Here is a 23730-nt window from a genome sequence, read left to right on the forward strand (position 1 = left end):
ATTCTGAATTATTATTAGAGGTTCTAATAAGTTTGTACTAAGTCAAAATTTTGTTTGTTATCGTAGATGTTAATACGTTTTTCCATAAACTTGACCATATATAGTCAAAATCCCTCTTAAAAAGAATTTAGGGTTTAGGTACAAAATATGATATAAATTGAAAAATAAAGGAGAGAATGAAGAAGAACTCAAACTAAAGTGGGCAAAGTTTGTCGGCCGGAGGGCACATACGTGGTCGTTAGCTGTTGGATAATTAAACTCCATCTCCAAACGCCTCGAGATTTAAACACACCTTTCTCGCTCTGCCTATATATACCCATCTGCATCTGGCTCCAGATATGCACGCGCATACAGACATCTATCGGTACCGGCCGTGTGCCGACCATTCATGTTCATATCATTAGGACAAGTAGCTAGCGAGCCACTTAGCCGGCCGGCCGTGTCGTGAGGAGGATGGAGTACAGCAGGGAGCCGGGGCGGCAGCCGGCGGCGGCGGCCGTGGAGATGTCCGCCGGGAGCGAAGGCGAAGGGTGGTACGACGTGGTGGCCACGGCGGCGAGGAAGGAGCCGCCGCCGCTCACCCACGACGACAACCGCGGCTTCCTCCGCATGCTCCGCGAGAAGAAGGAGAGGTCCGATCCGTCATCCGTGTGTGGATTACCATTAATTAATTACACCAAGAAAAAAGAATATATATCCATGCATCATCGATCTAAACTGCCCGTGCTCACGGATCATGTTGCACGCATGGTTGTGCTTGTGCTGCGAGCTGAACTGATGGACATGTATGGATCGATCATGGTCATCAGGCTGGGCGTGGAGGCGGCGAGGGTGGAGGTGCGGTTCGAGAGGCTGACCGTTGAGGCGGACGTCCGGGTGGGCCGCCGCGCCGTGCCGACGCTGCTCAACTGCGCCGTCAACGCCGCCCAGGTAACCAAACCAGCCAACAACGCCGGCGAGCCGCGCGATGCCTGGGATCCGACGATCCCATCGTCATCTATACTATCATTGCTAGCTTCGTTCGTTCCCATGGCCAGGCATGCTGCTGCGATGTGTTTGCTTCGCTCCTTGGCTTTCTTTCTGGCTTTGTCTCTTTTCCTTGCTCGGCCTCGGGTGCATGCATTGCAAGCTGCAACTGCAAGAGGCAGTTTCTTTTTTGTTGTTTTCATTTTTTTTCCTTTTTAAAAGTCTGTTTTATTTTTAGAGAGAGAGAGAGAGAGGAGACGATGTGGATTTGGTTTGGTGAGATACGTCGAATGGATTGTAGGTCCATTGAGGTCCGTGTAGGTTACGCGGCACCAAAGATCCAAGCTTTTGAGCAACAAGTGCATGAGGAACAAGCTTGATCGACAAGGGCCGTGTTTGGTAAAACATCACATCAAAATTTTACAAAAAGACAAATTTTCGCATGGAGTATTAAATGTAGTCTATTTGCAAATTTTTTTCAGAGACGGGTGTAACTTTTCGAGATGAATCTAATGACGGTAATTAATTGTTGATTTGCTACAGTAATGCTACAGTAACCATTCTCTAATCACGCGGTCAAAGGCCTCATTAGATTCGTCTCGCGATTTACACGAGGGTTGTGGATGTGGTTTTGTAATTAGACTTCATTTAATACTCTAAATTAGTGGTCAAAGGGCCAAAAAGTTTTCGCGAAATTTTTTTCAGCCTTAACCAAACACGGCCAAGAATATAGTTAGTTAGCAGAGCAGGGGCCTCTATACAGTTAGTGCACTTAGCTCGATCAATAGTCAGTAAAATCATATGCGTCTCTTCAGTGACAAAAGTTGCATATGGGTAGATTTAATTTGTACAGTATTTTAAGGCCAAGTTAGTTCTGTAGCTATGCCTATATAAATGCAATATATAAGTGAGAAATCAAAGATTAAAAATAAGTGAGAAGTTAAAGATTAAAAATCTATCTTGTAAAATTTCTCCTACCAATATATATATATATATATATATATATATATATATATATATATATATATATATATATATATATATATATAGTACACAGGGAGCACTTGGTTGTAGTGTCTGGAACACAATAACGTCCGGTACCTGAAAATCCGAGGATTTCTTCACGTAGGACAAGCAGAGTGTCCTGTCAAGCATCAGCGGGAGCTGCTGCGTCATGCTATAACTGTGTATCTATGTCACACACGGGACCACATCTCCAGATGACCAGATATAAATATATGCTGTATCATAAATTAACACAAGTGATCGATGGAGCAGTGTCATGGGCGGGCAGGCCCTCCGATGCATATCAAAGCTCTCGCGACAGGCCCCATGTCCTGAGATTTTCGACGGAGACAGTGGCGCACAGCCTCGTAGCCAGACGCAGACAGCCACCCAGCTGGGGCCCTGGTTAGGTTCAGCCTTCAACCCATGTCTGGTTAGGTCAGCCAGTCTCAAGAGTGAACGGCAATCATAAGCTGGCGTCCTGTGTGCGGCTGCGAGCATCTTCAATTCTAGATCCGTCCCCCTCCAACCTCATGAACGGTGTCAATGGCGGCAGCAACAATGATCCGGCCCTGTCAAGGAAGAGAACACAGCACGTCGCTGTTAGATTTATCATGGTGATTTCCCCTTCAGAGGGATCAGCAGCCATGATTAATGAGGTTCATTCTCTGCCAAGATTTCGGTATGATGGTTAGAGCATGAGGACTGTCCATGCACCTATTTGCCTATTTAGACATGCAGCTATTCACAACAGACTCCCCATTTTTGTCTCACCTAAGACCCCTATTCTAGTACCTGAAACTCGAAACGTTGATGCAAAACTGAAAACTTCAAACATATCCTGTTGTTTTAATGTGCGACGTGCTATGGCCGCCCAATACTAGCTATAAATATAATGGTACCAGACTTGACGCGGCGAAGCACTGCCTGGCCGTGTTTGCCGAGATTCAACAGATATGCCAACCCTACCCTAAGCATACTAGCAAGATTCTTTCCTGATAATAAACATGCCTTCCATACCCCTTCAAACTTTCCTAGCTCCTCATTTCTCAGCACAAAGCAATCCATGCGCTCGGGAATTATGCATTTCTTTCCCAGAATGTACAGCAAGCCTAGCATAGCAAAATAATCCAGGACTACCTTTGCCCATTAAGGTTCACAGTTCAGAATTTACACTGCACAGACACATGGACTATGCACAAACCACAGTGCTATGCAGAAAAGATTTTTTTTTGACATCTAATAGGTAGTACAACAACTGATAAAAGTTAATCGCGACAGACTGACAGAACATAGCTGGATAGGTAAATCTGCAGACTAGTTTAGCAGTTTAGATCGAGCCAGTGGGCTGAAATCTTGTTATGCTGTTGTGTACTTTAGCCAGCACTAAAATACATTTGTATGCCATGCATGTGTTTGTTTGTTTTGTAATGCAAAATCGGTAGGCCATATTTAGAAAACATATTATTAAATGAAATTTTGTCTTGATATGCAGGAATTAGCAACATCTGCCCATATGTGTGTTACAAGGAAAAGGCCTATGAGGATAATAAACGAAGTAAGTGGGGCCATTCGACCATCAAGGTAAATGCCTCCATATCTTTCACTAACTGCCAAGTTCAAATATTGGACCCATTCTACCTCAAAACTATGAATTTGATCAAATTTAGCAGAGAAGTACTAAAATACACCTGTCTGAATTTGTTAGCCTTTTTGTGCTTTTCGTCGTCAATAAAAAAAAAGTCCCTTCTATGTAGTCTAGCACTTGAGTATCTATTGTCTTTACTAAGATATTGAACTTAATCCCATTCTGTCAGGATGACACTACTTCTAGGTGCACCAGGTTCAGGGAAAACAACTTTTCTAAAAGCATTGGCAGGAAAATTGGATTCTTCTTTGAAGGTAGACTAAGTTACCTACATGCTATCAGAAGTATTTGCTAATGAGAAAAGGAAAAAAAATATAGAGATAACCTGACAGTGACAGAAGTGCATTTTCTTAATGATGCAATGACTCCCAATAGTTCAAAGGAAAGGTACTGTACAACGGAGAAGAAATGAGCTCCTCAACACCACAGTACCTGCGTGCTTATGTTAGCCAGTATGATCTCCACCATGCTGAGATGACAGTAAGAGAGACGATCGACTTCTCTTCCAAGATGCTGGGAACCAATAATGAATTTGGTAAGACATCCTCTTGCATATAGTGAGCTATTCATTCTGAACATAATTGGAATGCCCTGCAGTAACACTGTAATGCAAGATGTATAGAGTGTTCAAGATGTATCAACTTTTCCATGGCACAAACACTGATACAGACTCTTGTTTGCTTGGAATGATAACCTCAGAGATGCTAGGAGAAGCAATAAGAAGAAAAAAGGGTGTCATCAATAAAATGGACCAGGATCTTGATTCATTCATTAAGGTAGTTTCACATTGTACTACACTTACAAAACTGGATTGTATTTTGTCCAGTTACTCAAACAACTGCTTTCTGCAGGCTACCACCTTTGGAGAAGGAAGCAACCTTACAACAAACTACATTATCAAGGTAACATGGCTACTTCAGTTTGCCATATATCTTGACAACATAATAGTAACAGTTGATTATATGCAGATACTTGGCTTGTCTGAGTGTGCTGATACCCTAGTAGGAGATGAGATGAGAAGAGGAATATCAGGAGGGCAAAAGAAAAGAGCCACAATTGGTAAGCATACCACTTTTTCAATCAGAAAAAAGCAATAGTGCACTATGTTCCTTTTAATAAACTATAAAATGAAACTCAACAATTTATTCGACTGTATCAGAGCAAGCATCCCTCAAGTTGTTATAATTAGATGAAACTAGGATTTGCATTCATTCCTGGAAATCACATGAAAGCGCATTCCATGCAAATCTAAAGATATGGAGATAGTGCCACTGCCAGACTACCAGCTACCAAGAAGTTCAATACTGACATCATGTTACAAATTTATTAAAATGATTTTTTAACGCAGGGGAGATGCTAGTTGGTCTTGCAAGATGTTTCTTTATGGATGATATATCAACAGGTCTAGATAGCTCCACCACATTTGAGATCATGAAATTTCTCCAACAGATGGTACATTTGATGGATCTCACAATGGTTATTTCCTTGCTGCAACCACCTCCCGAGACATTGGAATTATTTGATGACATTATACTTTTATGTGAGGGGCAAATTGTGTATCATGGTCCTCGAGAAAATGCTACAGACTTCTTTGAAACTATGGGATTCAAATGCCCTAGCAGGAAGAATGTAGCGGATTTCCTTCAAGAGGTAATCAATTATCAGATGGACCTATCAGGAATAGCTAAATGTAACAGTAGTGCTAACTGATTAAAAAATGGATATATACTTTTAATACACCCAATACATTAAATCCAAAAATTAAGCAGGCAATATATGACTTATAATTCCATGCAGTATCTATCAGTATTCTGCACTATATGTTGCGCAAAATAATGTTAATATTTTCTCTCCCATTGGCCACTGACCAGGTAACCTCAAAGATGGACCAAAAGCAGTACTGGGCTGGTGATCCAAATAAGTATCAGTACCATTCAATTGAAAAATTTGCAGAAGCATTCCGAATGTCATATCTCCCTCGACTAGCAGAAGAAAAACTGTGCAGTACAAACAATACTGGAAATGAAGTAAAAATGAATGCAAGTCGCCAGATCTCCAGATGGAACATTTTCAAGGCATGCTTTTCAAGAGAAGTGTTGCTCCTAAAACGAAACTCTCCGGTACATATATTCAAGACCATACAGATAACTATTATGGCTTTGGTAATCTCCACACTTTTCCTGAGAACAAAAATGAGCCATAAATCCGTACTTGATGCCAATAAGTACATGGGAGCGCTTTTCATGGCTGTTGTGATAGTAAACTTCAATGGCATGACTGAAATTGCAATGACAATAAAGCGGCTTCCCACCTTCTACAAGCAAAGGGAACTACTAGCATTGCCAGGATGGGCACTCCTCTCTTCAGTTTTTCTTATTAGTATCCCGATATCGCTTGTTGAAACAGGCCTTTGGACAGGCTTAACCTACTACGTGATTGGATATGCACCTTCACCTATCAGGTAATCATCTCTTGACACTTACATAGCTAATGATCTCTAGTACTTCAATAGGACAAAATAAGAAGAAAAAAAATTCCGTTGTTAATGGCAGGTTCATCCAGCACTTTCTGGTACTTTTTGCCATGCATCAAATGTCAATGGGCCTGTATCGCTTCTTGGCGGCCATAGGAAGGACACAAGTGATGGCCAACATGCTAGGCACTGCAGCTCTTATAGCAATCTACATACTTGGAGGCTTTGTCATATCAAAAGGTTAGATGATTCAGCTTATCATGCACCATGAAGCATGCGCACCGTAACAAAGGATAAATATTAATACAGATTCTGTGAAATTAGTTGCTAACCAGTTATGTAAATTCAACAGATGATCTCCAACCATGGTTGCGCTGGGGATATTGGACGTCCCCGTTCACCTATGCACAGAATGCGATTGCCCTCAATGAATTTCATGACAAAAGATGGGCTACAGTAAGCACTAATTTCAACACTTGGACTTGCTAACTATATGCTAGCATATCCTTTTCCAAATTACACTAAGGTTCTTGATCTTTGGTGTTGATAGGAATTTTATTATGCTGATGCAAACACCGTCGGTGAAGCTATCCTCAGGATCAGGGGGCTGCTCACGGAATGGCAGTGGTACTGGATTTGTGTCAGTATTTTATTTGGATACTCGCTGGTCTTCAACATTCTCAGCATATTGGCATTAGAGTTCATGAGCTGTATGTATACTAATCTATCACGAACCTTAAAAATATTTTGAATATAAATGAAAAAGATAATTATATGTCTTGTTTACTACTTGCAGCTCCACACAAGCATCAAGTTAACATCAAGACCACTAAGGCAAATTTCGAGTACCACAGCCAGATGGTTGTGAATGGCAATTCGTCAAATGATCAAGTTATCCTCCCATTTCGACCCCTCTCCCTTGTATTTGATCACATCAACTATTTCGTTGACATGCCTAAGGTAATCCCTTGACTACTTCAAACCTTAGCCAGTAGCTGCATCAATTCCAATCACCAATATTGAAGAAAAGCGTACAAATATCCCACCAGGAGATGACAAAAAATGGAGTAACGGAGAAAAAACTTCAGCTGCTACAAGATGTCAGCGGTGCTTTTAGGCCAGGAGTGCTAACAGCTCTAATGGGAATAACTGGTGCTGGCAAGACAACATTGCTAGATGTATTAGCTGGAAGAAAAACCGGGGGATATATTGAAGGGACTATTAAAATAGCAGGTTACCCTAAGAAGCAGGAGACATTCTCAAGGATCTCAGGTTACTGTGAACAGAGTGATATTCACTCCCCTAATCTGACTGTTTATGAGTCACTGAAGTTTTCTGCATGGCTTCGCCTGCCTTCAAATGTTAAACCTCATCAAAGAGACGTATGTTTATGAACCTCCCCCACCCCTCTTTGCCATTGCTAGAAGATAACATCTGACACAATATTTCTCTTCAAATTCATTTCAGATGTTTATCGACGAAGTCATGAGTCTAGTTGAACTCACAGAGTTGAAGAATGCCATGGTGGGAATTCCAGGGGCAACGGGCCTGTCAGCTGAGCAGCGGAAAAGATTAACAATAGCTGTGGAGCTGGTAGCTAGTCCCTCTATTATATTTATGGATGAGCCAACCACTGGCTTGGATGCTCGTGCTGCAGCAATTGTCATGAGAACAGTACGAAAGACAGTAGACACTGGCCGAACTGTTGTCTGCACAATTCACCAACCAAGCATTGAGATATTTGAATCCTTTGATGAGGTATGAAGAAGTTTAAATGGTGTATAACTATAAAGGGGTGGAGAAAAATATAATTACAACAATCAGCTAAGAAACATGATAGTCAAATGCTCAAGTGATGTTAGGGTGGGAAGTTATTGATTCATATTAATTTTGCAGCCAAAAACAACAAAATAAATTGGCCAAGTAAATAGTAATATCCATAATGTTCTGCAATCTTTGACCTAAAGTAGAAAAAGATCAAGGAACTGCATGGTAACTGTCCTTCTACACAAGTAGGCGCTACAAAATCATCTTCTGAGTTTCAGTTCAATTTGGCCAATTGCAGCTTCTGCTTATGAAAAGAGGAGGTCAGCTCATATACAATGGCTCGCTAGGACCACTATCTAGCAACATGACAAAGTATTTCGAGGTAAGATTGCCTTAGAACTATCTTTACTTGTGAGATGCAGAAAGAAGAAAATACTGAAATCACTTTTTAACAGGCAATATCAGGCGTTCCTAGAATAAACAAGGGCCAAAATCCAGCAGCATGGATGCTAGACATCAGTTCACATATAACAGAATATGAGATTGGAGTGGATTATGCAGAAATTTATCGCAACTCCTCCCTCTACAGGTACACACAGTAGTAAAGCCATAAAGCTGCAGATCACTCTATTACGTTAAATGGCACAAAAAATAAGGTGAAAGTGAATCTAATGGAATTACTGGTGATATCTGCAGGGAGAACAGGCTTGTAATTGATGAGTTGGAACAACCAGAACCAAACACAGAGGATCTACATTTTCCTCAGGGTTATTGGCAAAACTTCACGACGCAATGCATGGCTTGCCTGTGGAAGCAAAGTTGTGCGTACTGGAAAAACTCGGAACACAATATTGTTCGGTTCATAAACACTATTGCCGTTGCGATCATGTTTGGAACCGTATTCTGGAAAATCGGCTCAACCATGTAAGTCGGGGTTCTGATGCATGATGACCATCTTTCATGAACACTTTAGTTATTTATGCCCCGATTAAGATCCTGATACAAATTCGTGCGCAACAGAAAGGATGAGCAAGATTTGTTCAACGTACTTGGGATCGTATATGCGTCAGCACTGTTCCTGGGCTTCATGAATTGCAGCATCCTGCAGCCGGTGGTGGCAACCGAGAGAGTCGTGCTCTACCGTGAGAAGGCGGCGGGCATGTACTCCACCATGGCCTACGCCATTGCTCAGGTAACGTTCCAGCCTTCAAGGAAGGAAAAATGAAGCTGTTGTGAATGCAGCAAGCAAGCTTGTCAGGGACTAGGAACACTTGAACAGAGGTCTGGTTTTTATGTGCTGCAGGTGTCGGTGGAGTTGCCTTACATGCTGGTGCAGGTGCTGATCTTCTCGTGGATCGTGTACCCGATGATCGGGTTCGAGCTGGCGGCGGGCAAGTTCTTGTGGTTCTTCCTGTACCTGGTGATGAGCTTCATGTACTACACGCTGTACGGGATGATGACGGTGGCGCTGACCCCCAACATCGAGATCGCCATGGGCCTGTCGTTCCTCATCTTCATCTTCTGGAACGTCTTCTCCGGCTTCATCATCGCGAGAGAGGTACCCCTCCCTGATGCATTGATGAGAAATTAGCGACTCCATTGCCTTCACAGTGTAGTGCGGGTGGAACCCCCCCCCCCCCCCCCCCCCCCAAAAAAAATAAAATAATAATAATAACCTGAGGAAGGGGAATGGTTTGGTGGTGCAGATGATGCCGGTGTGGTGGCGGTGGGTGTACTGGGCGGACCCGGCGGCGTGGACGGTGTACGGGCTCATGTTCTCGCAGCTGGGGGACCGGACGGAGCAGATCCAGGTGCCGGGGGCCGGGGAGCAGACGGTGCGCGAGTTCCTGGAGGGGTACCTGGGCCTGCAGGACAGCCACTTCGAGCTGGTGACCTGCCTCCACCTCGCCATCATCGGCCTCTTCGCCTTGCTCTTCTTCCTCGCCATCAAGCACCTCAACTTCCAGCGCAGGTAGAGGGCGGCGGCGGCGGCGGATTCGCCATCAATAGACGGCGACATTAAGCGTCTCTCCCCAGTCCAATCAGACGGCGCCCGCTTTCTAACAAACAAACAAAAAACTGTAGAGGAAGCTGCGATTGTGAAGAAGCAATCAATCTAAGTGTGCAATTAAGTAGATTACTACTACTAGGGGACATATCATGTGCAATCAAGCTTATGGTGCAATTACCGTGCAATCCAACTAAAAAAATTCAAAAAATTCTGAAAAAAATCTTGAATGTGCATCTCAACATATTTCATCTATATATAAAATTTCAGGGTCAAATTCGTCCTCCTCTAGAAATTACAAAAAAGACAAATTTAGATTGCATTTGAACTATTACTTTTGTCAGAAACTGGTACGGGAAACGGATTATTAGTAGGGCAGGAATTTAGCTGTAGGTAGATTCATCAACCCAAAAGGGAAGCAGTGCCAAAGTGTACTAATACTACTACTGCTGCTGATTACAGAATGCAAATGCCATTGCGTGCCGTTTGCTTTTGAATTGTAAAAGTGGCTGATCACTTATCCTCTAGAGGCCGTTGCATGGTTTGTTAGAGGCCGTTGCCTAGGCTGTTAGGAGACCGAGTCTGCCGCACTTGCCAGCGCGCCGTGCGCGCGTCGTGGCCGCGATGCCCGCCCAAGGCAGCATGCGCGGAGCCATCTCCTGTACTTAAACACCAGAGAAGATCAATACAACGTGCGTTGCATCTCTCACACTCTTTCATGGTACCATTCGCCTACTGATCCTTCCGCCTCTTCCGCTGCCTATCCTCTCCTCTCCTCGTCTGTCGCCATGTCCGCCAGCTCGAGCTCGTCGGGCACCAACCCGTTCGCCGCTGCTGCCGCAGTAGCGATCTCGGCTGCCACCGCTCAACTGATCAACATCAAGTCCCACGTACCCGTGACGCTTGATCTCGGCGACTCCAACTTCGGCACATGGCGCACCTTCTTCCTCATCGCGTTCCGCAAGTTCGGTGTCCTCGACCACATCGACGGCACTCGGTTCGCCAGCCTGATGCTTGACGACGCCGAGTGGACGCAGATCGATACTTGCATCGTCTCCTGGCTCTACACCACGCTCTCCTCCGACCTCCTCTCCGCCGTCATCCAGCCGGCCGACGACACCTACACCACCTGGACCGCCATCACCGACCAGTTCCTCGACAACGTCGTGTATCGCACCGTCCAGGCTCGTCAGCAGTTCCACGGGCTTCATCAGGGGGACATGACGATCACGGAGTACTGCGGCCAGCTCAAGGTCCTGACCGACACCCTCCGCGACGTCGGTGCTCCCGTCTCCGACCCCGACCTCGTCGTCAGCCTCCTCAGCGGCCTCAACGATAAATTCACCAACTGCGTCACCACCATCTCCGCCGCGCGCCCCAGGATGACGTTTCGCCAAGCCCGGTCGTTCCTCCTACAGGAGGAAATCTGGATGAACACACGGGCTCAGAAGGCTGCCGCCACCGCCCTGCTCTCTTCGTCGCGTTCCACAGGCGCATCTCCCGCAACGCCCGCCGCCGGATCTGCGCCCCCTACTTCTCCGTCCGTTCCGCAGGCCGGTGGCCAGCACTCCGGCGGGAACGACAACCGTGCACGCAAGCGCAAGAAGCAGGACAGCCGCCCTCGCAACAACCATGGCTGCACAAACACTGGTGGCCAGTCACGCGGCACTCCCACGGCCGCCTCCTGGGACAACCCCTGGCACGGCGTGGTCCAGGCTTGGCCTCTCGCGGGTCTTCCCCAGGTCCAACCTACGGCTGGAGTGCTCGGTGCTCGTCCAGGGGTCCAGCCCTAGCAGTCCATGGCGGCGCTCCACCAACCTGCCGGCCAGCTCCCGCCTACGCTGTACCAGGCGCTGACCGGCCTCTCCCTCCAGTCCACACCACCCAGCGCCTCTGACTGGGTGTTCGACACCGGCGCGTCGTCACACATGGCCTCCTCGTCCGGTATACTCTCCTCCACTACTCCTTCCACCTCTCGCATTGTTGTCGGCAACGGCGCCTCGCTGCCAGTCCAGTGCGCGGGCACTGCTGCTATCCCCCCTCCCTTACTCTTCATGATGTTCTTGTTTCACCATCCTTGATTCACAACTTGGTTTCCGTTCGTCGGCTTACACGCGACAATTCCGTTTCGGCTGAATTTGACCCCTTTGGTTTCTCCATCAAGGATCTACACAGCCGGACGACTCTACTCCGAAGTAACAGCACCGGCGATCTGTACCCCCTGCGCTCCGCAACGTCTTCGCCACCTGATGTCTACCTTCAGGTCTCCGTCGATCTGTGGCACGCTCGTTTGGGTCACCCTGGCCAGCCTGCTCTCCGGCGTCTCCTCAATAACGTTGTCTTTGATTGTAAGCCCACAAATAATCATAGTTGTGCATCCTGTCGCATTGGCAAACATGTTCGTCTTCCGTTTTCTGAATCAAACACAGTCTCTCCCTTTCCTTTCTGTCTTGTGCATTGTGATGTGTGGACGTCGCCTGTGCTGAGTAATTCAGATTATCAGTACTACCTCGTGCTTCTGGATGACTACTCTCACTATACGTGGACATTTCCCCTGCGCCGAAAGTCTGATGTGTTTCACAAACTCGTGTCATTTCATGCTTTCGCCCAGGTTCAGTTCGGACGCTCGATCCTTGCGTTCCAGACCGATAATGGCAAGGAGTTCGACAACCATGCCTTTCGGTCCTTCCTCGCAGCACACGGCTCCGTTCTGCGTCTCACCTGCCCCTACACTTCCCAGCAAAATGGCCGAGCCGAGCGCATCCTCCGAACGCTCAACGACTGCGTCCGCACCATGCTTCTTCACGCTGACATGCCTCTGCGCTTCTGGCCGGACGCACAGCAGACCGCCACTCACCTGATCAACCGGCGGCCTTGCACACCCCGAGGCCATGCCATACCCCATCTTCTCCTGTTCGGTGTCCAGCCGGACTATACACACCTACGCACCTTCGGATGTCTATGTTTCCCCAACACCACAGCCACGTCGCCGCACAAACTCGCACCGCGATCTATACCGTGTGTGTTCCTGGGTTATCCTGACAATACCAAGGGGTACAGGTGCTATGACATGACGTCTCACCGGGTTATCACCTCACGACATGTTGTCTTCGACGAACTTGTGTTTCCGTTTCGCCAGGAACAACAGGTGACGCCCACGACTGCCCCTTCGCCGACTACAGTCATTGAGCAAGTGCCGGTCGCGCTGCAACCTCGACGTGGGCCGGCTTTAGCGCCACCAGGTGCTGCCAGCCCGCCATCCAACACATCACGCCTCACCTCTTCGGCTCCAGCAGCTGCCTCCATGACGCCAGCACCACCGGCGCCTGCCTCCACTGCCGACCACGGCGCGCCTACTCCGGTGGCCAGCACTGGCCCCCCTGAGCCGCCACCTGCAGCACCTCCGGATGCCCAATTGAGTACATCTGCACCGTCGGCGCCGTCTGGCCACCCCATGATCACGCGCCGTCGCGCCGGCATCGTTCGACCGAATCCCCGCTACGCCAACATCGCCGACGTCGACGACGTTCCTCGCTCCGTCCGCGCCGCAGTCCGCGACCCTGCGTGGCACGCTGCCATGCTCGACGAGGTCCGGGCTCTACAGCAGAATCAGACCTGGGAGCTGGTGCCCCGTCCGACGGGTGCACATGTGATCACAGGGAAATGGATCTTCAAGAAGAAGTACCACGCCGACGGAACACTGGAACGTCGCAAAGCACGATGGGTAGTCCGTGGATTTTCGCAGCGGCCTGGTCTCGACTTCGATCAGACCTTCGCGCCGGTGGTCAAGCCCGCCACGATTCGTGTCGTCCTGCACCTCGCCGCCGCCAACGACTGGCCGGTCCACCAACTTGACGTGAAAAACGCATTTCTTCACGGCGAGCTTACGGAGCGCGTCTACTGTCATCAGCCGGCCGGGTTCGTCGACGCATCCCGCCCCAATGACGTCTGCCTGCTCCGGAAATCACTCTACGGCCTCAAGCAGGCGCCGCGCGCTTGGTTCCAGCGCTTCGCCACGCACCTCGTCCATCTCGGCTTCGTCCCCAGCAAAGCCGACTCGTCGCTCTTCGTCCTCCGACGAGGCAACGACGTCGCGTATCTTCTTCTATACGTCGACGATATCGTGCTTACGGCGTCATCATCGGCTGTTCTGCAACACATCGTCACTCGGCTCCGCGACGAGTTCGCGATGAAGGATCTTGGCCCCGTCCACTTCTTCCTCGGCATCCAAGTTAAGCGCTCGACGGCCGACTTCTTCCTCTCGCAAGAACAGTAAGCCGACGACATCCTTGATCGCGCGGGCATGAGTGACTGCAAGCCTGCGACCACGCCGGTGGACACGAAAGCGAAGCTTCCAAGCGACGCAGGAGCACCTGTTGCCGACCCAACATTCTACCGCAGCATTGTTGGTGCACTCCAGTACCTAACCTTGACGCGGCCCGACCTCACCTATGCCGTCCAGCAAGCGTGCCTGCACATGCATGCTCCCAAAGACGTGCATTGGATGTTCGTCAAGAGGATCTTGCGCTATGTGCGCGGCACAGCGTGCAAGGGTCTCCAACTTCATCGCTCCTCTACGCCAGCACTCACGGGCTACTCCGACGCCGACTGGGCGGGCTGCCCCGACACGCGACGTTCGACGTCCGGGTTCTGTGTGTTCCTGGGCGACTCGTTGGTGTCATGGTCGTCCAAACGCCAGCCCGTCGTCTCCAGGTCGAGCGCGGAGGCTGAGTACAGAGGTGTGGCCAACGTCGCGGCAGAATGCTGTTGGCTTCGTCATCTTCTTGGCGAACTTCTGCAACCGGTGTCCAAGGCGTCAATCGTGTACTGCGACAACGTCTCGGCCGTCTACATGACCCAGAATCCTGTGCATCACGGAAGAACCAAGCACGTTGAGTTGGACATTCATTTTGTTCGCGAGAAAGTTGCTGTTGGGGACATTCGTGTCGCACACGTTCCGGCTCGTCATCAGCTCGCGGACATCATGACAAAGGGGCTGCCAACTACGTTGTTTGAAGATTTTCGCTCCAGTTTGTGCATCGTCGACGACGCACGAACTGCGGGGGGTGTAAAAGTGGCTGATCACTTATCCTCTAGAGGCTGTTGCATGGTTTGTTAGAGGCCGTTGCCTAGGCTGTTAGGAGACCGAGTCTGCCGCACTTGCCAGCGCGCCGTGCGCGCGTCGTGGCCGCGATGCCCGCCCAAGGCAGCATGCGCGGAGCCGTCTCCTGTACTTAAACACCAGAGAAGATCAATACAACGTGCGTTGCATCTCTCACACTCTTTCATGAATTCCCCCATCCCTTCCCTGCTCTGCCAATTTGATCCTCAGTTCAGTTGCGCGGGGATGGATGCCTGTATTAGCAGGAGCACACACACTGGAGGGCCTAACATCCGATCCACGTCGGGGTTCTCATCTCCGAATTAATCCAACTGCTCATTTGGGATATGGAGGTAACGTCTAACGTGATATAGCAACATTCCTGTCCGTTAAAATATCAAAGAGTATGCTAAAACATTGAGATAAGAAAAAAAAAACGAATCAAAGGCGGCACAAAATTAAACAGAATTGAGGTCAAACATCAGGAAAGATACAGAAAAGAAGCGATGAAAAATTATAGAAATATGGTGAAACACACAACTCCGTTGAAGCCTTCCGTCGAACAGGTGGCGTGCTTTTTTTTTTGTGATAATATGCTTCTGTATTCCTTTAGTTAAGGATAAATTACAAATACACAAAGAAATACAGAAACATACATGGAGGATACATGGACAGCTGTTTCAACAGGTGGCGTGCTTGCCATTCTGCCATGCATACCAACCTGAACACCACATGAAAATTGACAAGCCTTGGGCTTGACCCTTGGGACACTCGCCACTGCCCACCGCAGTGCTAGAAAGCTCACGAGGCCCGCCGTCTTGCAGCTATATGCGTCTCATCGCATCGCTTTATCCTGCTTCCACCACACATGGCATCGCTTGATCACCTTGTTCCGTGCCATGACTATAGTCTGATAAAAAACCCACCACTACTAGTACTACTAGTACCACAGCTTCCGTTCACTCTGTCGGTCACTGTCAGTGACACTGATGAGTGAGGTTAAGACCATAATCACAAAGTTCCCGGGTCGACTGGGTCGAAGAACAGTGTCGAGGGTCGAGGATTGATACTTTATAGAATTATAGTACGAATGTGGTATACTCATTCGGAACGAGAATCTCAAATTTGGTACGTGATTCTGTCGTTTATGGGTTGATGACCTTGGAACGATACTTGAGGTTGAGGGTACTTCGAGTCTCCAAAATTAAAAAGAAAGAAAAATACATAAATCCAATACAGAAAAAATACACAAATCTAATACGTGTTCAATGGACGGACCACACATTACTAGCATGAAAAGCCCATCAATCCAGCCCAACCCGCGGGTCTCAACCTCCACCTAACTCCACCTTATCGGTTCGATGCCCCGGCCCTGTCCTCCACCCGTGACCCGCCTCCTCTGCCCCGGCCGCCGCCGCTCGCCCGCCCACCCGCGCCTCCTCCTCGCTGCCGAGGCCGCCGCTGTCTGCTCACCCCTGCCTCCTCATGTCCTCCACCAGCCTCCTCCTCTGCCCCGACCGCCGCCGCCCGCCCACCCGCGCCGCCTCCTCCACTGCCCAGGCCGCCGCCTCCTGCTCGCCCCTTCCGTCATGCCGTCGCCGTCGAGATCAGGGGGACTGCTCACGGAGTGGCAGTGGTACTGGATTTGTGTCAGTATTTTATTTGGATACTCAAGATCAGTTTGCATCTGACACAATATTTCTCTTCAAATTCATTTTAGATGTTTGTGCAATAACCATGAGAAGCACATGTAGATGCATATGTAATTTCTTGGATAGATTTTCATTTGTCAAGTTTGACAGTGTGCTCTGCAAAACACATGCATGTTTGGATGCATCCGGTTGGGATTATTGACAAGATTAGCCCCAAGTTCCCATCAGGGCAACAGTCAGTACATGTATGCTTGCTTTGGATGGGAATGTGTCCGTAGCTTTGGATGCATGTTTGCTTTATTTTCATCCAAGAAAGTTATTAAGTTTGTAGTTTTCTTTCTTGCTGGGCATCTTTTTTGTGGCAGATAATTCCTCCATGCCACATTGTTGGGCAAGAGAATATTTCTGGTGATGTAATTTTAGGGCTGAAACTGTTGGGAGCTTTCACAGATATATCCTAGCTTTAGGGCTGAAATGTTTTGATTAATTTTTTTTTACATTGCTTGCATTGAGTTGCTGAATATCTTTGCTTTTTTCTGAACAGGACCTGCTAGTGCTGCTATCAGATCAAGAACAAGCCATACCTATAGTCAAGCTAGCACTGATCTCAGGCATGCCTAGGTACACTGCTCTTGATGCTTATTTTTATCTGCTTGTAGCTTGTCAAATTCTTTTTTTGGAAACCATCATTAAATTATCAAGAATCTTAGTTCTATCTGTGTTGGTTGTTAAATGCGGTTAGATTACTGTCTTTGCTCTTTAGTCTGATACATGCTGCTGCAATGGCAAAGTTAATCAAGTGATATTTTGGAAACTTTTCCATTGCTTGATCCTTGCCTTTTGTTTTATAATTTGCCAACTTTTAAAGACCATTATGTACTTATGTTTGGTTATCGTTAGTACTAGCACTTGCTCTTGATCATTTTGGATATTCAGTCATCCTCGCTATATTTTATAATACCAGCAGCGTGCAGTCAGCTATATTTTATATGCTGGCAGAGTAGTTTAGGTGTTGCATCTTGCATAACGAGTATCTGAATCTCAAAGGTAGAAGTAATGTCCATGCAGATTTTGGGAACAAGGGCACAGTTGCTTGAGTGGTTTGTTAACAAAATTACTTGCCCATATTTACTTGAGTTGCTGACCTTTGCAGCTTCTTGATGTAAAAATATATATGTTTTCTTTAACTTTTCTGTTCTTTAACATGGTTAGATATAACTTGCAAGCTTTACCTGATCATTTTTCTAGACCATTTTCAGCAGTGACTCCATTATTATTGATCTAATTGCAGATGTCTACTAACCAGAGGCTAGATTACACTAACCAAAGGCTTCTTGAGGGACTCATCAACTAGCTTTGTATTTATGTCTACCATCGTTAGAGTGTATAATATTTTAGCTGGCTTTTAAATTTGTAATGCACAAAACAGTGTCCTTTTATATCTCTTGCATAGCCGAATGGCTTTTGTATCGGCTCAAACTTGGTACCTTTTCATAGATTGATTTGTCTAAATTTCTAGAAAATGTCATGTACTTTGTGATAGCCTGATGACTTGGTGATAAAATTTTCTTGTTTATCAGCATGTCATCCGAAATGTGCTGCTCATGAATATAGTGATAGCCTGCTCATGTACAAAAGTCATGCTATTAACTTAGGATTACTACTATGTGTGTCATGTATTCTTGGTTGTTTTTTTTTTAAAAAAAAGCATGCATGGCGGTGGCAAACTTGGGCAGTGCTGCCCTGCCGGTGGAGGGGGATTTCCAATTCCAAAATAATCCCCGTAGGCGTAGGGTCATTTTTCCGGGGCTAATCAACCACGAGTCAGGGTGCCAACGGGGCTAACGGGCTTGGGGACCTGTGTGGATCCGCCCCGTTTGGGACGGGTATGGGCTGGAACCCCCCGGGCTAACGGGTGGGACCCAAAATTTAGTGGCGCAGGTTCGGGGAGAGATGTGCTTGGAGCGCTTGGATAAGAGCGGTTGGAGACTAGCTATCAATGTGCATGAACTTTGAACTTATTTCTTTCGGGTTTCATCTCTAGCCTACCCCAACTTGTTTGAGAAAAAAAGCTATATTGTTGTTTGGTTCGGGGAGAGATTTGTACCTGTGGAGATCCACGGAGCCCGAAAAAAAAACAAGAAGCAACTCATATAATAAGTAGCCCACTAGGGCCCAGTCCATCAAGGCAAGTCTAATATATTCAATTGGAACCCTAATTTTTACCTGTGACCTGCAGCCGCCACCTACATTACGCTCGCCGCCCAGTCGGCGCTCCGCTCCGGGCTCCTCCCATCCTTCGCCTCCGCCAGCGACCTCCATGAATGTGCCTGCCTGCCGCCGCCTCGCGTCTCATCCGCGCCGCCTCGCTCGCGTCTCGCCTGCCGCCACCTTGGCTCGGCTTCCGTCCCCGCGGGGCTCCATCGGGGATCCATGGGGAATGGGGCCGGGATGAGTTTTGCCCTGTTAAGCCATTCGGGGTCGGGGCGGGGAATGGCGTTCGGGATCGAGGCGGGGATGGGGATCGCTCCCCCGGCCCCGACCCGCCCCGTTCCCACCCTGAGCCACGAGCTGCCAAACTAGCCCATAGGTAGATTATTACTGCTACTACTGCTGATTACAGAATGCAAAATGTCATTGAGTGCCGACCGGTGTCTCAGGCTACTTTTGCATTTGTCCCATCCCATCCCCTCCCTGCTCTGTCAATTTGATGATTGGCAGAAAGCAGAGGCAGTTCAATTGCAATCGATCCTCAGTTGTGATTGGTAATGAAGGATCGTGGTAGCAGGTTCAGATATGGCGGATTCAGAAAGGTGGGCGCGTTTATGGGCCTACCGCCTACGGCCCGATGCCCATTTCCATGGCCCGGACGGGCAAAACGGTGAGGGTCGTCGTCGGTCTCAAAGTTGTTAACGCAGACGGGCAGGGCAAACCTGAATTCAGTCAGCATGACGAGAGCTGCAGAGAGAATGTGGTGCACTGGTACTAGATTTTCGTTGGAGCATGGTCAGGTGGACGGGCAGAGCAGTACAGTCACTCGCGTACGTACTCCACATCAGGAGCTCATCAACATCACATACCTGTTGGAACTGGTACAAAGAGCGAGCCCATCACGAGCAACCAGACACGAGTAGACGACCCATCGCCAATTCGCCATGTTGCCTGTGGCCGCAAAAGCGCCTCATCCTTTGCCCTTTGGCCGCCCGCCCGGCCCCCACCAGTCACCAGAGACACCACAGTACGATGCGATGGGAGGAGGAACGGGGGAGGAAGCATCCGCCCGCCGTCAGGGGAGGCTGGCGCACGAGCAAACCCAACGCCACGCCCCGCTTTGCCGCAATCTCTCGCCAGTCGCCAGTGGCGAGCTCGTGGGCGGCTCAACTCAGCACAACAGCCTGTGCGTGCGGGTAGGCTTTGGACGGACGGAAAGCGCAGTGCGACCGCCGCTCGCCGGCAGGAAAAGCCACCGCGCCCGCCCCTCCCGCGTCCTCGGACCCACCAGCGGACCCGGTCCCCACCGCGCGGAGAGGCAGGGGGCAGCGGGACGTCGGGCGGGCCACGGCACGGGGGCCCACGGACCCCACCACGGCAACCACCACCCACCGACACGTGTCCCGGGGCTGGGGCGCGGGGCCAGATCCTCGGGGCGGACCCCACGCCTCCCGCGCCAGCCAGGGCCCCCACCACGCGGCGGGGCCACGAACCGAGGCGGGCCCCGCGCCACCGGTCACGTGACGGGCAGCCCGTGCCTGGCTGGCAGCCTGGCCGCCTGTCCCCACCCACCCAAGCCATCTCTGGCCTTGTTTGGTTTTGTAGCATGGTAAGGAATAGTAAACTTTGACCGTTAATTACGGTATCAAATAAAACCAGTTTACAAAACCAACTTCAGAACCCTGCGCTAGTGACACTGAAGAATCTAATGAGGCTTTTGGCCGCGCGATTAGAAGATGATTTGCTGTAGCATCACTGTAGCAAATCATCGATTAATTACCGTCATTAGATTCGTCGCGAAAAGTTACACCCATTCTTAAAAAAGTTTTGCAAATAGACTTCATTTAGTACTTCATACATACAAGATTCTTTTTTCGAAAAATGTGCGTGCTAGTATCCTTGCCAAACCGAACAAGGCCTCTCTCTGCGAGGGGGAGCCAGCCGCACGGTCCAAGAGGGCGCGCGCGCTTTGACCTGACCCACCACCCCACGTCCCCACCACAATACTTTGCTTGCGCCCGGGCCGGGCCCCCCGCGCCCCACCGCACCCCGAACCACCGCCGGAGCCCAAGAAAGCAGCCGGCCCCACCGCCGGAGCCCCAGAAAGCAGCCGGCCCCACCGCCCGGCCGTGTGCGTTAAATTTTGCCCCCACGTACGCACGTGCTCGCCGCTCCGCCTCGTCTCCCTCCCCCTACCCCTACCCCTACTGTGCTCTGCACCTAAACCCCCATGGCCCCATCGGCCCATCATCCCTTCCTCATCGGACCGAAAATGGCGACACGGCAAACACACAGAGAAAAGGTCGTTAATTAACTGAACAAATCAGCTGCTCATTTCATTTGCATTACATTACATGCTTCTTCTTCTACCTCTTTCTTCTTCACCATCATCTTCTTCTTCTCTCTACCACTAACACTGGGTTACTGGCCTGAGCCTAAGACGGAAAGCGCACACACACGGCTGCCTGAGCATCGCGTAATTACTAGTTCATCATAAGGAGGAGGATTGCGAAAGGGGGAAAAGATTGATTAATTAATTAAATTAGAGGGAAAAGAACCTAAGCTTTGTGGTTTGGACTTTTCCGGGCGTGCGCCGGGCCGCGCGCTACTCCTCCGGGCTGGAGTCGGACACCGGCTCCTCCTCGTCGTCGTCCTCCTCCTCCTCCGGGTGGTCCACGTCGCTCCGGCCGCCGCGCTGCTGCTCGTGGGGCCCGGACCCCGGGTGCTGCTCCGAGTTGCTGTTGTGCGACATGGTGGAGGCATGCTGCTGCTGCTGGAAGTCGGCGACGTTCACCGCCGTCGGGAACACGGCGGTCTGCCCGCCGCCGAGGTTGATGAGCTGCGGCGCGGACTGGATGGCCCAGAACTGCGCGGGCTGGGCGGCCGCGCCCCCCGCCGCGGCGCCGGGCTGCGGGACCATCCACACGGCGGTGGCCTGCGGGATCATGCGGTTGGCGCCGCCGCCGGGGCTGCCGGCGGCCGGGACCGCGAAGACCGGGACGAGCCCCTGGGGCGCGCCGGGCGCCGCGGTGATGGGGGCGAGCCCGCTCGGGACGGAGATGGCCGCCCCGCCGGTGCCCTGCAGGAGCGGGTCGGCGATGACCGGGTAGTAGGCCGCGGGCGCCGCGGTGGCGAGCGGGGACGCGCCCGCCGCCGCGCGCGTGGGCTGCAGCTTCCGGCGGCGCTTGGCGGAGGACTCCTCGCCGTCGACCATGACCATGGCGAGGGACGAGGGGCTCGAGGAGGAGGACGACTGCGTGGGGATGCGGATGACGCCGTCGACGGTGGTCGCGATCGCCGGGACCGTGCCGGTGCCGGTGGCGGCGATGATGGCGGGCTCCGACTGCTGCAGCAGCCACCGGATGGTCTCGCCGTCGGACTTGTGCCCTAGCTCCCGCGTGAGCTGGAAGATCCTGGCCGCGCAAGCCGCCGGCATGCGGATCCGCCGCCCGCGGCCCTCCACCTTGGTGTGCCGGTCGCGGTTCCGCGGCGGCGGCTTGCTGCGCACCACCGCCATCCCGCCGAAGTACTCCACCGGCTCCGGCTTCGGGACCATGAACCCGTGCATGGGGATCGCGCCCATCGCCACCCCCGCCGCCCCCGCCCCCACCACGTGCTGCCGCGCAGCGGCCTCGCCCTCCTCCGCCCTGTCCTGCGCCTGCGCCTCCATGGCGCGAATCGAAACCAGAGGAGGGAGGGATTGGATTGCCCTTGTAATCGCTCGCCCGCCTCGTCCCTCGCCTCTCCGCGTGTGAACGCGGAGGTGGGGCTCGCCTCGGACGGTTTACTTGGCTCGCATCCTCCGCGTCGGGCGAGCGAGCGAGAGAGAAGAGAGCTAGATTTATCGCGCGGTGTCACTTGGAGGTGGGACCATGACGCGGTGGGGGGCCCGGTGCTGACCTGTACCGGCCCCCGCCGCATTAATCTGCGCGCCCGGCGCGCATCCGACGGCCCAGGGCGCGTTGCCGCGTGCCCAGCGTCCTCCTGACCGGCGGGGCCCGGCGCGCATGCTGGTCAAATTAGCCACCCATTCATGAATAATTAATGTGTATTATGGGAGCGGGCATTTGGATTAGGGCAAGCATTAGCATGGGCATGGCCTTAAGGCCCCATTTAGTTCCCAAAAAATTTTCTACAGTACCCGTCACATCAAATCTTTCGACACATGCATGAAACATTAAATATAGTTGAAAAAAATAACTAATTACACAGTCTAACTGATTAGCACGAGATGAATCTTTTAAGTCTAATTAGTTCATGATTGGACATTATTTATCAAGTAACAACGAAATGTGGTACAGTAACTTTCCACCCTATTTTTTGCAAACTAAACACGGCATAAGATTCTCGTCCGTGCCTGACTCGTGACCTCCCAGCTACTCCAAGCCCTTTCTGACAGGTTGGACCAGTGATCGGATAGATTAAACAATAACGTGGGGACTCCTAATGACAGGTGGCCCCGGCGCCGGGTTAGTGGGGCAGCGGTGGTGGAGGAGGGGTCCATCGGCGGCGGGGGCAGGCGGGACCCGGCTATTCCGGGACACGCGTCGCGGGATGAGTGGAGGCTACCGTCCGTGTAGCGTGCTGTATGGGACTCCGCGCACCGGGAGCAGGGGATCCGGAGCGGGACCCCTGGGGCGCGCTGGGCCCAGGGATTGGCCCAGCTGGATCCAACGCGAAAAGTGGGGACCACCTGCCTGTAACCGAGATCTGGGCCCATCAATCCAGAGATATCGCGTGCCTTTGAATTTTGATGGCCCTTTGCCCCTTTGGCTACGAGTTCCTACAAAACAAAGGCTTACGTGATTCTTTTGTTTTTCTTGGAGAGGAAAGGCGTATATGATTCTGCAACATTTGGGTAGTTCATCCATACCGTAACTGTGCATTGACTGAATGTGC

The 23730-nt window shown here is 50.3% G+C and overlaps 4 protein-coding genes and 1 long non-coding RNA gene across 12 annotated transcripts; 3 read left to right on the top strand and 2 right to left on the bottom strand.

Annotated features, from left to right (window-relative positions):
• The first annotated feature begins 357 nt into the window (after positions 1-357).
• On the top strand, positions 358-9882 carry LOC120713077 (ABC transporter G family member 45). Of its 4 annotated transcripts, XM_039999061.1 has the most exons (22): positions 358-632; positions 810-930; positions 3467-3555; positions 3789-3873; positions 3995-4154; positions 4319-4395; positions 4471-4521; positions 4588-4678; positions 4968-5269; positions 5491-6080; positions 6172-6332; positions 6445-6548; positions 6643-6802; positions 6889-7052; positions 7142-7474; positions 7560-7850; positions 8158-8241; positions 8315-8448; positions 8556-8783; positions 8880-9051; positions 9163-9417; positions 9566-9835. In XM_039999061.1, exons 1-22 carry the CDS (start codon positions 454-456, stop codon positions 9833-9835), a joined length of 4101 nt encoding a protein of 1366 aa, XP_039854995.1. In that variant the 5' UTR covers positions 358-453. The 4 variants fall into 4 exon arrangements, with proteins under 4 accessions (XP_039854995.1, XP_039854992.1, XP_039854994.1 ...); XM_039999058.1 differs by having other exon boundaries at positions 4319-4521; XM_039999060.1 differs by having other exon boundaries at positions 4471-4678.
• On the bottom strand, positions 2035-9676 carry LOC120713078. 4 transcript variants are annotated; one of them, XR_005691189.1, is made up of 7 exons: positions 9536-9676; positions 9184-9427; positions 8909-9064; positions 7598-7801; positions 6425-6493; positions 4052-4132; positions 2035-2543 (listed from the first exon to the last, which is right to left on the bottom strand). It is a non-coding gene; the product is annotated as an uncharacterized LOC120713078 (long non-coding RNA). The 4 variants fall into 4 exon arrangements; XR_005691190.1 differs by lacking the exon at positions 6425-6493; XR_005691187.1 differs by having other exon boundaries at positions 6425-7801.
• Positions 9883-10655: 773 nt separating the features above from the next.
• On the top strand, positions 10656-11660 carry LOC120713584. Its single transcript, XM_039999514.1, has one exon. It carries the CDS (start codon positions 10656-10658, stop codon positions 11658-11660), a length of 1005 nt encoding a protein of 334 aa, XP_039855448.1.
• A 4619-nt stretch (positions 11661-16279) lies between these two features.
• LOC120713079 (formin-like protein 3) lies at positions 16280-18196 on the top strand. Of its 2 annotated transcripts, XM_039999064.1 has the most exons (4): positions 16282-16476; positions 16521-16604; positions 17165-17241; positions 17912-18196. In XM_039999064.1, exons 1-4 carry the CDS (start codon positions 16330-16332, stop codon positions 17931-17933), a joined length of 330 nt encoding a protein of 109 aa, XP_039854998.1. In that variant the 5' UTR covers positions 16282-16329; the 3' UTR covers positions 17934-18196. The 2 variants fall into 2 exon arrangements, with proteins under 2 accessions (XP_039854997.1, XP_039854998.1); XM_039999063.1 differs by having other exon boundaries at positions 16280-16617.
• A 2929-nt stretch (positions 18197-21125) lies between these two features.
• On the bottom strand, positions 21126-22658 carry LOC120713080 (transcription factor PCF2-like). Its single transcript, XM_039999065.1, has one exon. The coding sequence runs from the start codon at positions 22499-22501 to the stop codon at positions 21437-21439; it is 1065 nt and encodes a 354-aa protein (XP_039854999.1). The 5' UTR covers positions 22502-22658; the 3' UTR covers positions 21126-21436.
• Between the last annotated feature and the right edge of the window lie 1072 nt (positions 22659-23730).

The sequence above is a fragment of the Panicum virgatum genome, chromosome 6K (genome assembly GCF_016808335.1).
Source record: "Panicum virgatum strain AP13 chromosome 6K, P.virgatum_v5, whole genome shotgun sequence".
Lineage (NCBI taxonomy): Eukaryota > Viridiplantae > Streptophyta > Magnoliopsida > Poales > Poaceae > Panicum > Panicum virgatum.

Bases quoted from the DNA above. Each gene is read 5' to 3' on its own strand.
- LOC120713077 (XM_039999057.1), top strand. From the start codon at position 454: ATGGAGTACAGCAGGGAGCCGGGGCGGCAGCCGGCGGCGGCGGCCGTG. The intron at 8,242-8,314 runs GTAAGATTGCCT...ACTTTTTAACAG, and splicing joins ACATGACAAAGTATTTCGAG to GCAATATCAGGCGTTCCTAG. The intron at 9,052-9,162 runs GTAACGTTCCAG...TATGTGCTGCAG, and splicing joins TGGCCTACGCCATTGCTCAG to GTGTCGGTGGAGTTGCCTTA.
- LOC120713584 (XM_039999514.1), top strand. From the start codon at position 10,656: ATGTCCGCCAGCTCGAGCTCGTCGGGCACCAACCCGTTCGCCGCTGCT.
- LOC120713079 (XM_039999063.1), top strand. From the start codon at position 16,330: ATGCCCCGGCCCTGTCCTCCACCCGTGACCCGCCTCCTCTGCCCCGGC. The intron at 16,618-17,164 runs GTCAGTATTTTA...TTTTCTGAACAG, and splicing joins GGCAGTGGTACTGGATTTGT to GACCTGCTAGTGCTGCTATC. The intron at 17,242-17,911 runs GTACACTGCTCT...ATCTAATTGCAG, and splicing joins CTGATCTCAGGCATGCCTAG to ATGTCTACTAACCAGAGGCT.
- LOC120713080 (XM_039999065.1), bottom strand. From the start codon at position 22,501: ATGGAGGCGCAGGCGCAGGACAGGGCGGAGGAGGGCGAGGCCGCTGCG.